Raw genomic sequence first — 12,305 nt, 5'->3', positions numbered from 1 at the left:
GAGAGAGAGAGAGAGAGAGAGAGAGAATCCCAAGCAGGCTCCACACTGTCATTGCAGAGCCTCATGTGGGGCTCAATTTCACAAACTGGGAGATCATAACCTGAGCCAAAATCAAGAGTTGGCTGTTTAACTGACTGAGCCACCCAGGTGCCCTGTCTACCATTTTTAGAGGAAGGTTTAAAAAAATAGCAAAATTGGCAAACTCCATCACATCTAGAGCAAAAACCTACCTGGGACCTATATTACCCTACAAAAATCAAGAATCTAAGGTGTGAATCAATACCAGTGAAACTTGGCATTATAAGGAGACTTGAATTGATGCATCAGGCCCTTGGCCAGGAGTATAGTTAAGACAATTGCTCTTTAGATATTTACCAAACACTCATACAGTGCTTACAGAGGGAAAATTGAGGCACAGAGAAGTAGAATAATTTGCTTAAGGTCACACTATTAGGACAAGCTGTTACCAGAATCCAGATATAGGCAGTATGGCTCTAATATCTGTGTTCTTAACTGTCAAATTACATTCTTCTATGTGAAAAAAATCATCTTAAGGAATATGCTATCTATTCTAAATTTTCTAAATTTTATTCCTTTAAGAATGATACCACTACTTAAACAAATATTTATATAGCACTCGAGAGTTTACAAAGTGCTTTTCTATTTGAGCCTCACAGCTGGTCTTGTGGTATGTGGTGCAGGTTTCATTACCGCATATCTCATGGGCCAGATAAGGACACAGAGGTTCTTGAAATTTGAGACTCGAGTTTCCTGGTCAGATAGTGTTAAAATTAGGACATTTCAATATGTTTTCTGTTGCCAAATCCCCTACCCTTTCCACTGACTGGGCTGCTGGTATCAAATCAAGGTGCCCACAAGTGACATCCCAGATTTTATTACCTTAGGTTCCCACAGAAAGGCCTTCCTTAAATTACAATTCAGGCCTTCTTTGGCTTCTTAAAGGCTAAGTAAAGACCCCACATGACCATAAAATCCTAACACATCTCCACTACTTACAAATCAAATTAGAAAAACAAAATGATATTATGTTCATATAAGTTGCTTTTGTCCTTCAGAAGGGAACTTTCTCTTAGGAACAACTATAAGGGATCAGAAGACACAAGGAGACATTTCCCCAAAAAGATGAAACAAAATACTGAATGCTTCTGAACATATTTAGAAAAGATTTAGATAATTAGTGAAGAGGTGAGTTTTGAATTAGTGAGAACTGAATACAAAACAAAATCAGAGGAAAAAAAAATAATTACAAACTTCAGGGTAAACAAAAACCTACCTGGGACCTATATTACCCTACAAACTGCAGGGTAGGTTGGCAGAGAAAAAAGGTAATCAGCTTACTGCTACATAGTTAAACTCCAAATAGTTTTTACACTAGATACTAATCTTATCAAAGTTATATATAATTTTATTGGATAATTGAGGGATGAGGAAATTCACATATAGTAGTAAGGGTGGTGGTGGTGCGGGCAAATCCTATAGCAAGGAGTCAATATCATGCCTGAAACTGAAAAAATAAGTCAAGAAGTGTATCACTTAGAGATAGGGAAATAAATGCCACAAGAATAAGCTAGAAGAGATAAAATGCACTGCCTCTGGAGAGGAGAAATGGAATGATGTTTAGGGGCTGCTTTATTTCAAAACTATTTGACTTTTTATGTGTAAAAATGAATTTTCGGCTTTTCAAGTTTATAATTTAAGTCTAATCAAGTTTAGACTTAGATTCTTTTCAAGTTTATAATTTAAACATTTTTAAAATTTTAAAAAATGTTTATTTAGTTTTGAGAGACAGCCAGAGCACAAGTGGAGGAGGGGGAGAAAGAGAAGGAGACACAGAATCCAGAGCAGGCTCCAGGCTCTGAGTGGTCAGCACAGAGCCTGATGTGGGGCTCAAACTCACAAACTGTGAGATCATAACCTGAGCCGAGCCGAAGTTGGATGCCTAACCGACTGAGCCACCCAAGGGCCCTGATAAAATTTTTAAAGGATGGGTACTTTACTTTGGTAATATGGCAAACGACATTCTCTAAAGAGCCATCCAACCATAAAATGGATACATTTCAATAAAAGTACTTTTTAATACATTGCTGGGCTCATAAGAACGTTAAGGGAATTTTCCAGAGGCCAATGTAAAACAACTACAACAACAAAACTGAGTTAACTTCTGATTTACGAAACGTCAGAAAAATAAGAAAGCTTGGAACTAAATACCTGTATCAGACCTAGTATCAGGATACTAAGTCTGAAATCACTGTAAAGTGGGGGAGAACAAACTGAGGCTTCAAATCAGTAATATCCCTGACTCCCAGCAAAAGCAAACACAAATTATCCTTGAAGGAAAACTTTCCCACTCTAGGCCGTTAGGATTCCCAAGAATAATTCCTATCAATATGGATGGGTTCATATCATGAGTATGAATCAGTGAACAACAAAAAGTGATTTAAAGGCAAAATAATTGAAATAGATTCAGAATATACCAAGTAGGTATGAAAAAAAATCAAATAGAACTTCTAGATATGAAAAATATAACAATTAAAATTAAAAACTCAGAGGATACGTAAAATAGATAAAACACACTGAAGAGAATTAGTAGTGTTGGTAAGATATGAAGAACTAACCAGCAGTGTAGCATAGACAGAAACGAAGACAGAAAATGTGAAAAGACACTAAGAAACGAGGAGGATAGAATGAAAAGCTCTTAAATAGGTCTACTTGGCATCTCTGAAGGAAAGAATAGAAAGACTGGAATAGAAGCACCATCTGAATTGTTAACGGTGGAAATTTTATAGAACTGATAAAAGACATGAATCTATAAACATAGGAAAAACAACTTATACTTAGTAAAGGAAGGAAAAGGAGAAAGAAGGGAAGGAGGAATAAGCCAACATGTCATCATTATTTTAGTAAACTTCAGTACACCAAAGACAAGAAGATCTTAAAAGCAGCCAAAGAAGGGGCACCTGGGTGACTCAGTCGGTTGAGTGTCTGACTTCAGCTCAGGTCATGATCTCATGGCTCGGGAGTTTGAGCCCCGCATTGGGCTCTGTGCCGACAGCTCAGAGCCTGGAGCCTGCTTCGGATTCTGGGTCTCCCTCTCTCTCTGCCCCTTCCTGCTCGTGCTCTGTCTCCCTCTCAAAAATTAATAAACATTAAAAAGAAAAAAAAAAGCAGCCAAAGAAGAAGAGGCAAGTAACCTTGTTTTTAGACTGGCAGTGGCATTCCCAATAGCAACAATAGAAATGAGAAGATAATGAAATAATATCTTCAAAGTTCTGAGAGAAAATAACTGTCAATCTAGATTTCTCTATTTAGCCAAACAACAAAGACATTTTCAAATAAATAAAAACCGTGAGTTCACCATCAACAAACCTTTGCTATAGGGAAATTCTGAAAGGGGCACATCAGGAGAAAGAAAGATGACCTGGAAAGAAGGTCTGAGATGTAAAAGAAGGAATAATGAGAGAGGTAAAGAAGTGATAATATATACACACAGGTTAATCTCAGGGTGCCTGGGTGGCTCAGTCGATTAAGCATCTGACTTCGCTCAGGTCATGATTTCCTGGTTGGTGAGTTCAAGCCCCACATTGGACTCTCTGTTGTCAGTGCAGAGCTCACTTCAGATCCTCTGTCCCCCCCCCCTGCCCCTCCCCTGCTCATGTGCACATGCATATGCACACTCTCTCTCTCAAAAATGAGTAAACATTAAAAAAATGCATATAGGTTAATAATCTAAATAAAAATTGTATATATAAAATAATGATAGTAATAATATGAAATTTGTGCGATTAGAAAGATATAATTGAAATACTAAGCAAAAATAACATCAATTGTAAGGGAGATGACTGGATTTAAAGTTTTCTAAAATTCTTGTGTTGTCCAGGAACAAGAATTAACAGGTAAATTTTAGGCTTCATTAAGTACCCTGGTAAAATTTCAAGAGTAACCAATAAAAGTTAGAAATACAGTCATAAGTTCTAAATGAAAAGAAGAACATGGAGTAAGAAAACAAACCAAAAAAGTAAAATTATCTTTAAAAGGCAGAAAAGATGAGAAAATAAATAAGTGAGAAAAATAGGGCAAAAAGTAATGGTATATTTAAATCTAAATTTATTGGGGCGCCTGGGTGGCTCAGTCGGTTGGGCGGCCGACTTTGGCTCAGGTCATAATCTCGTGGTCCGTGAGTTTGAGCCCCATGTCGGGCTCTGTGCTGACAGCTCAGAGCCTGGAGCCCGTTTCAGATTCTGTGTCTCCCTCTCTCTGACCCTCCCCCATTCATTCTCTGTCTCTGTCTCAAAAATAAATAAACGTTAAAAAAATAATAAATCTAAATTTATCAGTAACTACATTAAACATAAGTGAAGGGGCGCATGGCTGGCTCAGTTGGAAGAGTATGTGACTCTTAATCTTGGGGTCATGAGACTTTGAGCCCTGTGTTGGGTGTAGTGATTACTTAAAAAAAAAAAACAAAAAGAAAATAAGTCGATTAATGTTCCAGTTAGAAGACACAGATTGTCCACATGGGTATAAAAATTTTAAAAACAATAGGAGACATATTTAAAACATAACGATATGGAAAGGTTGAAAGCAAAAGGCTAAAAACAATACACTGGGCAGATGCTAACCAAAAGAAACATGGTGTATTCATATCAGACCAAGAAACGTTATTTATTTTTAATGTTTATTTATTTTGAGAGAAAGAGAGTGAGAGAGAGAGAGCATGTGCACACAAGCCCGTGCAAGTGGGGGAGGGGCAGAGAGAAAAGGAGAGAGAGAATCCTGAGCAGTCTCCATACTCTCAGTGCAAAGTGGACCCAGGGCCCAATCTCACAACCATGAGCCATGACCTGGGCCAAAATCAAGAGTGGGTTGCTTGACTGGCTAGGTGCCCCAGACCACAGAAACTTTGAAGCAAAAGCATTTTAGAGGATAAAGAAGGTCAGTGCATAATTATAAATGATTCAATATAAAAGGAAGATATAATAATACTTATTTTTATATACCCAATAACATAGGCTCAAACTACCAGCAGCAAAAATTGATAGAACTATAGGGGGAGACTGGTAAATTCTCTACTGGAGGCTAAATTTCAACTAGCTTCTCACTTATTGATATATCAAGCACATAAAAGTCAGTAAAGATTTGGACATTTGAACAACATAATTAACAAGTTTGGTCTAATGGAAAAATATATAGAACTCTAGTCTACTAAACAGAAACAACACATTCTTCTTAAGCACACATGGAACAGTTACAAAAATGGCTCATGTAAAGCAGAACTCAACAAATTTCTTCCTTCCTTCCTTCCTTTCTTAGAGAGACAGAGAGAGTGAGCAGGGGAGGGGCAGAAAGAAAGAGGGAGAGAGAGAATTGCAAGTAGGCTCTGTGCTGACAGCTTGACTCAGGGCTTGAAATCATGAATCATGAGATCACGACCTGAGCTAAACCCGAGTCAGACGCTTAACCAAGTGAACCACCCAGGCACCCCAGAACTCAACAAATTTTTAAAAATCAGCACCATTCAAATCACCTTCTCTAATCATCATGCAATAGAGGTAAGCAATAGAAGAATAAATAAGAAATCTCTCATATGCTTGAAAATTTAAAAATTCTTAGTCCCTGCTACTCAAACGGTGGTTTGCAGACCACTCTGGGTCCACAAACTCTGATCATGACCATGACACTAGGAGGTAAGTATGAAATGGGGGGGGCGGGGGTACGAATTTAGAAACTTCCATAGTACTTGACAATGCTATGACACCCAAGCAACATTTAATTTTTCTAGAAATTCATTTTTTTTGTATTTTATAAAAGTATCCATCTGCAATAGATTACAAATGCTTAAAAATGAAATAAAGTAACAACAACAAATAAAAATAACCAAATTGGTTCTTCACCACAGGGAGTTTGGGAAGCACTCTTTAGTATCTCCTGGCTCAAGCAAGAGATCAAAATGCAAATTAAAAAGTACTTAGAACCTGGGGCTCAGTCATTTAAGTGTCCAACTCTTGGTTTCGGCTCAAGTCATGATCCCAGGGTTTGTGGGATTGAGCCCCAAGTCGGCCTCTGTGCTGACAGCATGGACCCACTTAGGATTCTCTCTCTCCCTCTCGGCCCCTCCCTCCACTGCACATGTGTGTACTCTTTGTCTCTCTCTCTCAAAATAAATAAACATTAAAAAAAATACTTAGAGCCAAATGGTAATAAAAAATATATGTTCTTATAGACCTATCTGGTTAGATTATAATTATTTACATTTTGCGTGTCTCACCACCAGTCTTTGAGTCCTCCATGTTGGGGATCATGCAGTCATCTTGGTTCCTCTCCTTGTCACAGTGCCTGAGTATTGAGTATCTAAATTTACATATTTAAACTTACATATTAAATATATTTAAATATTTCCTTAAATATTTACTCAACTAAAATAGCAGTCCTGGAATCCTGTCTCTCTTTATTCCACTCCTACTTTCTTGGTGTTGCCCAAGTGTCATGGAGATTCACCAATTTGTGCCTTACTTGGCTTATTTTCACTGTGTCCCAGCAAGCAGTGGCTTATGCAGTCCTATATCTCCTCATGCATTTAACAATGAAAAGAAAAAGATAAGAGGGGTGTGGAGACAGTCTTTTCATCATCCATACTTGGGAAGGTGAGCTGGTAGTGCCATCCTTGACATGAAGGAGCTACTTAAACACAAATTGGATTAGCAGGACAGGATTAGAGCCTGCTGGAAGGTATTATACACTTATAAACTGCTCTGTAGAACTCTTATTGTTTTCATTACAAGCCCATACTCCACAGTGTCAATCAAATGAAATATTGAATTAGCCTATTAATAAAAAAGAAATAAATTGAGATATAAAATGAAGCAACTAAGTTCTAATACTGGAAAAATATTGATTAGACAGTAACAGTTGACTTTAGCAAAACTATAATTAGAACAAAATAAAAAAAGAATATCTGAAATGAATTTTTTTTGAAAGAGAAAGAGAGTAAGGGAGGGTCAGAGGGAGAGGGATAGAGAGAATCTTAAGCAGGCTATTAACTACTTTTCTATCTCCAGCACTTCAAAAAGAAGACGGTAACAACTAGGTACTGATACAGGTTCTTCAAGATCAAGTCTCATCTACTTAACCTCATTTTTCTGGCAAGGTTCAGGGGGAGAAGGTATTTCTAGGCCGGTAAATTGGGATGGTATCTTCATTTTGAAACAGCATTAGATAAAAATCTCTCATAATATCCTCATGAAAAGATTGGATTTTAGGAAAGTTGGGTGATTGAATGACCATATTCACAGTATTGATCCATGAAACTGACCTCTCCATGCCTCAGTTTCCTTATCTGTAGAAGGAGTATAACAGTAGCACCTCACTGGGTTGTTTATGAAACTAAAGCCCTTAGAACAGTGCCTGGATGTCAGTCAGCACTATATAAATAAATAAAACATGATCAGAAGCTTCTAGTTGCATGCTTGTTCAACACTTGGCTCCAACCTCTTCAACATTTCCATCAGAAACTTGTTAAATGCCTGTCAAATTCTCAAATGCTATTAATGATGGATAATAAAATCAAAATCCAAAAAGCTAGGAAATAACATATATGAGATAAAATTAAGTCCTGGACAGAGAGTTTAAGAAAACATTTTTTACAAGCACTAGCCTGGTTCGCCAGAACTTTCTGTGGTAAGAAAGGGAAATTCAACTGACTCCCAAGCTCAGCATGCATAAAACAGTGTGTCTAGCAATTAATGGAAAGTTTAACTGCATTAAGAGAACTGAAGCGTCCTGATGAAGACACTGTCTGGATACAGACGCAAAGATGGCGGGCACGTCTCACTCATCATGAATTCTTCCCTCCCCTTCCCTTAGTTTCCTCCTAAGAAGTGGCTCTGGGTACAAGGATGAGCTTGAGAACACCAGTGAACAGTAAGAAAATGTGAGGCAATAATGGACCATATTTCAAACTTATCTGGGTGGAAGGAAACATCCTCTGGTGGATACGGGAAGATAGCCTCAAGATTTGTGAAGACTATAATTAGAAGTTTATCAGGGCACCTAATGGCTCACTGTGCTACATGCTAAAATAAATTCCCCTCTAATCATGATTACTACAGGATTTATCTAATCTATTTCCTATAGGAAATCAAGCTACTCCCAGGCATTTTATCAAACTTCTTCCTCATAATAATCCCTGTCCCTGACAAAAGAAGATTTTGTCATCCCACAGTATAGATAAGAAATGGAGGCAAAGAAGTAAAGTGAATTGCCCTGGGTCACACAGAACTGAAATTACAATTTAGTATCTAATCTTAGAGTGCACTACATGAGTTTTGGAAGGGAGCATACTGGAAGCACATTATATCCTTCAAGAAAAGGCCTATTTACCTTAATCTCTGGGAGAAAGAAGATTAATTGTATTTTCCTTGGGGCATGCCAAAGATGTTGAGGAGACGCTTTAGATTCCACACGCTCGTTCTAATCCTTTTCCAAATACTTGGAAAGTCTTGCTTTGACCATTAGGAAGATGCTAGAAATTAACTTCTTCTCTTTTTTTTTTTTTAATTAAGGCAAATATTTGCTAGAATCTCCAAGGAGGGCAATTAATCAAGAAAGTTGTACAGTACGGCCATGCTATTTCAGATCATTTAAGACAAGAAAGTATCCAGATAGGCATGAATCCAGATGGCCAACTCCCTCTGTCCCCGAGCCCCACAATCTATTCCCAGACAGCCTCACTGTCTAGGGACAGACAAAGGTCAAGTAAAAACATGTTTTTAACTTAAAAAGTTCCAAACATAAATTATTGTTACAATGATTTACACCTAATTATTTCACCTAATTACTGAATAAATCCATGTTCATTATAAAAAGCTGGAAAATAAAGTTAAGTAAACCAAATGAAGCAAAAAGCACCCACTCTGCTACCACCCAGTAAGAACCTTTTGTACCTGTTTACAACTGGATATATTTTAAGGCTCAGTTCTGTGGTCAGGCCATGAGGAAATCAGCCTAAAGCTGCAACCCTAAGGTTCTGTGTGTAGCTTCCCTTAAATTAAGTAGGGAAAATGGTGACTTATTCATAGAAGACTATCTTTTATTTTCTTGGCACTTATCCCAGAAGCGATAAGGCCATTACTCAATATTAAAAAGACATGAATTCCACATTGTGTCTTACTGCTCTAAAAATTTACAACACAAATTTCAGATTAAATAATTTACCCAAACTGGTAAATATCATAGCCACAATGGATTCAGTGTCTATCTCTTTATCAATATATACACATAGTCACATATACTGAAGGTATACACTGGTTGGGTTCTTCCTTTGTCTTGGAGAAAAGAGACATATTCAAAACCCCTATGAGGGCTTGATCAAGAATATATTAGTAAAGAGCAAAAGGTGAGTATGGTAGAATCTTTCCAACTAATGAGCAATGCTACCAAGACAGCACCAAATTGCAATCCATTGCTTTTTCCCATCTTAAGGAAAAATCATGCTATTACCTTTTTGTTCATAGCAACACCATCCTCACAGTCGAGCACCGCACAATCTACATTCAAGGAGGGAATCTTCTTTATTTTCTTTTCATCATTTCCAGGTACATAGAGCACTGCTCTCCGGGGAATGTACTTGTGATTGGAGGAGGAACTGTATCCAAGCCTGGGCACATCAGCTGCCAGAAGTGGTTTCCTGCAGGAGACATAATTGGTGTTAGTCTAAAATAGGATCTATTTATGAATTTTTGCAAAACCTTATTTTAATGCAAAATTAAAACCAAAAACGTGATAAGCTAATTTCAGCAGATCACAATCACACAGCACAACTAGGAGAACAACAACAGAAATAACCAAGAAACAAAATGTCATTTTGGCTGAAGTTTAAAAAATATATAGCACTGTTTATTGAGACAATCTTCAGAGAAAAGAAGTGTGTACCAATTTCATCTTGGAAAAACACTTCCAATATTAGTATATTTTCTAGATAGTACCCATGGACAAAAAGAAAGGAAATTTATATCCAGAAGGTCCCAAATAACATTACTATCTTCAATTATATGAAACTAAAAACAGAAAATAAACAACCTATGTTAAGCATTAGTGTATGGCCCTCTCTCTGCCAGTGAGTCTAAAGTAGGCAAAGAAGTGATTCAAGTTCAATGTTAACAACAGACAAGGATGGCTGGCCACTTCTTAAGTGAGCAGAATAGATAACGAATGAGAAAAGATCATTACTAGCTCTGGAATGGTGGCCAACTTCATCACTGAAAACTTCAGGTGCTTCATCTATAAAAACGATACTAATTTTGCAGACTATTGAGAGGCTTCAGTGAAAGGAAACAAGGCACATGAAGTGCTTAGCGAGAGCCTGGCAGGTGTGGTGGTGGGCATAGAGAATGCTGTTGTTCTTAATGAGAAAACTAGGTCTGGATATCAGTAGCCCCTGCCTGCTTCTGACCTCTGCTCTCTCTCTCCTTCCATTCCCTACTGCACTCAGTTTAGCCTCCTGTGGAAATAAGAGTTGTTGGCCAGAAGCTTGTTTGGCTCACTGCAGCCCTCGCTCCTAACCTGATCCATAATTAGGTGCTATGGTTTGGCCCATAATATGTGGTAAAGGAAGGTGAAATCAGTTTTCACATTCAGGACGAGCTACATAACTTGTTGGTCCCAGAGTAAAATGAAAATGTAGGCCCTTGTTCAAAATTTATTAAGAATTTTAGGTGGTGACAGAAATCCATCAAACCAAGCACCAGACCCTTCTAAGCACAGAGCCATGTGTGATGGTGCAGGTCATACATTCATGAAGTCAGTCCTCCCCATAATAGACAAGCTATATGTCATGAAGCACCCAGTTAAGGTTAAAGCCACAGCAAGTCAGAAATGCCCTATGTTTTACTCTGCCCTGAGTAAACTGCATCATCCTTTCCGAAAACGTGTCAGCTGTACTTATCCTAAGTTAATGCCATCTGTATTTTACAAAGCTGTAATATTCTGTCATGATTACTTTGCCTTGTGACAATGAATCTCAAGAAAAATCATTCACTCTTTGGCCAATCGATTCTATGTGTGACCCCCAATTCCTTCTTGTGGCCAATCTTAATACACTAGAAAACTTGAGTCTTAGTCTTATTTTTCCATAGCAAAAGCACTATACTGTGTGAGGTATGGTGAGATACAGATGGATTTTAAAAGTGTACATGTCTTACAAGACACTTTATCTAATATAAAGCATATAATGAACAAAAATATATTATGGCCAGTTAACTGAAGAACAACTGAACTGTCATCATTTTGCATTGACTGAAAATATCTAGCTTCTTTTTTTTTTTTTTTTTTTTTTTTGAGAGAGAGAGAGAGAGAGAGAGAGAGAGAGCGTGCGCAAGTTGGGGAGAGGGGCAGAGGTAGAGAGGGAGAATCTCAAGCAAGCTTAAGGCTCAGTGAAGAGCCTGATGTGGGGCTTAATTCCATGACCCTGGAATCATGATCTGAGTGGAAATCAAGAGTCAGACACTCAACTGACTGAGCCACCCAAGGGCCCCTGGTTTATCTTTTAAAAAGGGAGAAAATATAACTATGTAACAGTAACAATCACATTTTACTTATTCACACTGGAAACCAAAAGTTGCAACATATTCATTTCCTTAAAATTTGTAAAAACACACTTAAAGGAGATGAAATTTTATTTACCAGGAAATGCTTGGGGGCGGGGGGGGGGGGAGTCAAAATTACTTTTCACCATAATTTGTTGTAACCACATGTGTAAAACCCAAAGAGAGGATGAGAACGGCTCTAGTGGGAAGAGCTTCATGGGTCCTTCCTATACCTCTCACTTCACCTGACAGAGTAAATATCTGGACTTCTCTGTCCCATTGGCAACTGACTTTCATTTCATGAAAACTGAGATTTCCTTCATAGGAAATAGCTTCTGACTGCCATTTTGGATTCAGCCACTGTGGTCTCCAAGCTACACTATTTGAATTTTTTTTTTTTTAACATTTTTTCATTCTTGTGAGACAGAGAGACAGAGCATGAGTAGGGGAAAGGCAGAGAGAGAGGGAGACACAGAATCTGAGGCAGGCTCCAGGCTCCAAGCTGTCAGCACACAGCCTGATGTGGGGCTGGAACCAAGAACCGTGAGCTCATGACCTGAGCTGAAGTCAGATGCTTAACCAACTGAGCCACCCAGGCGCCCCCAAGCTACACTATTTGAATCTCAAGACTGAGCTCCCAGACATAGCTCATGCTGTAAATCATACCACCATCATATGCTAAGCTCTAGAGCAAATCATTCCTAA

General features: G+C 38.1%; 1 protein-coding gene across 4 annotated transcripts in view; it reads right to left on the bottom strand.

Moving 5' to 3' along the window:
- CLYBL (citramalyl-CoA lyase) overlaps positions 1-12,305 on the bottom strand; it is a 245,147-nt gene that overhangs the window by 90,425 nt on the left and 142,417 nt on the right. For all 4 annotated transcript variants that reach the window (XM_049647510.1, XM_049647511.1, XM_049647512.1 and 1 more), the window contains exon 2: positions 9,517-9,703. In XM_049647510.1, coding sequence (XP_049503467.1) covers positions 9,517-9,703 — 187 coding nt within the window. The remainder of the gene's footprint in view (positions 1-9,516; positions 9,704-12,305) is intronic.

Source organism: Panthera uncia, assembly GCF_023721935.1.
Source record: "Panthera uncia isolate 11264 chromosome A1 unlocalized genomic scaffold, Puncia_PCG_1.0 HiC_scaffold_16, whole genome shotgun sequence".
NCBI lineage: Eukaryota > Metazoa > Chordata > Mammalia > Carnivora > Felidae > Panthera > Panthera uncia.
Note: the sequence above shows the minus strand (reverse complement) of the source record. Positions and strands in the feature narration are given on the sequence as shown.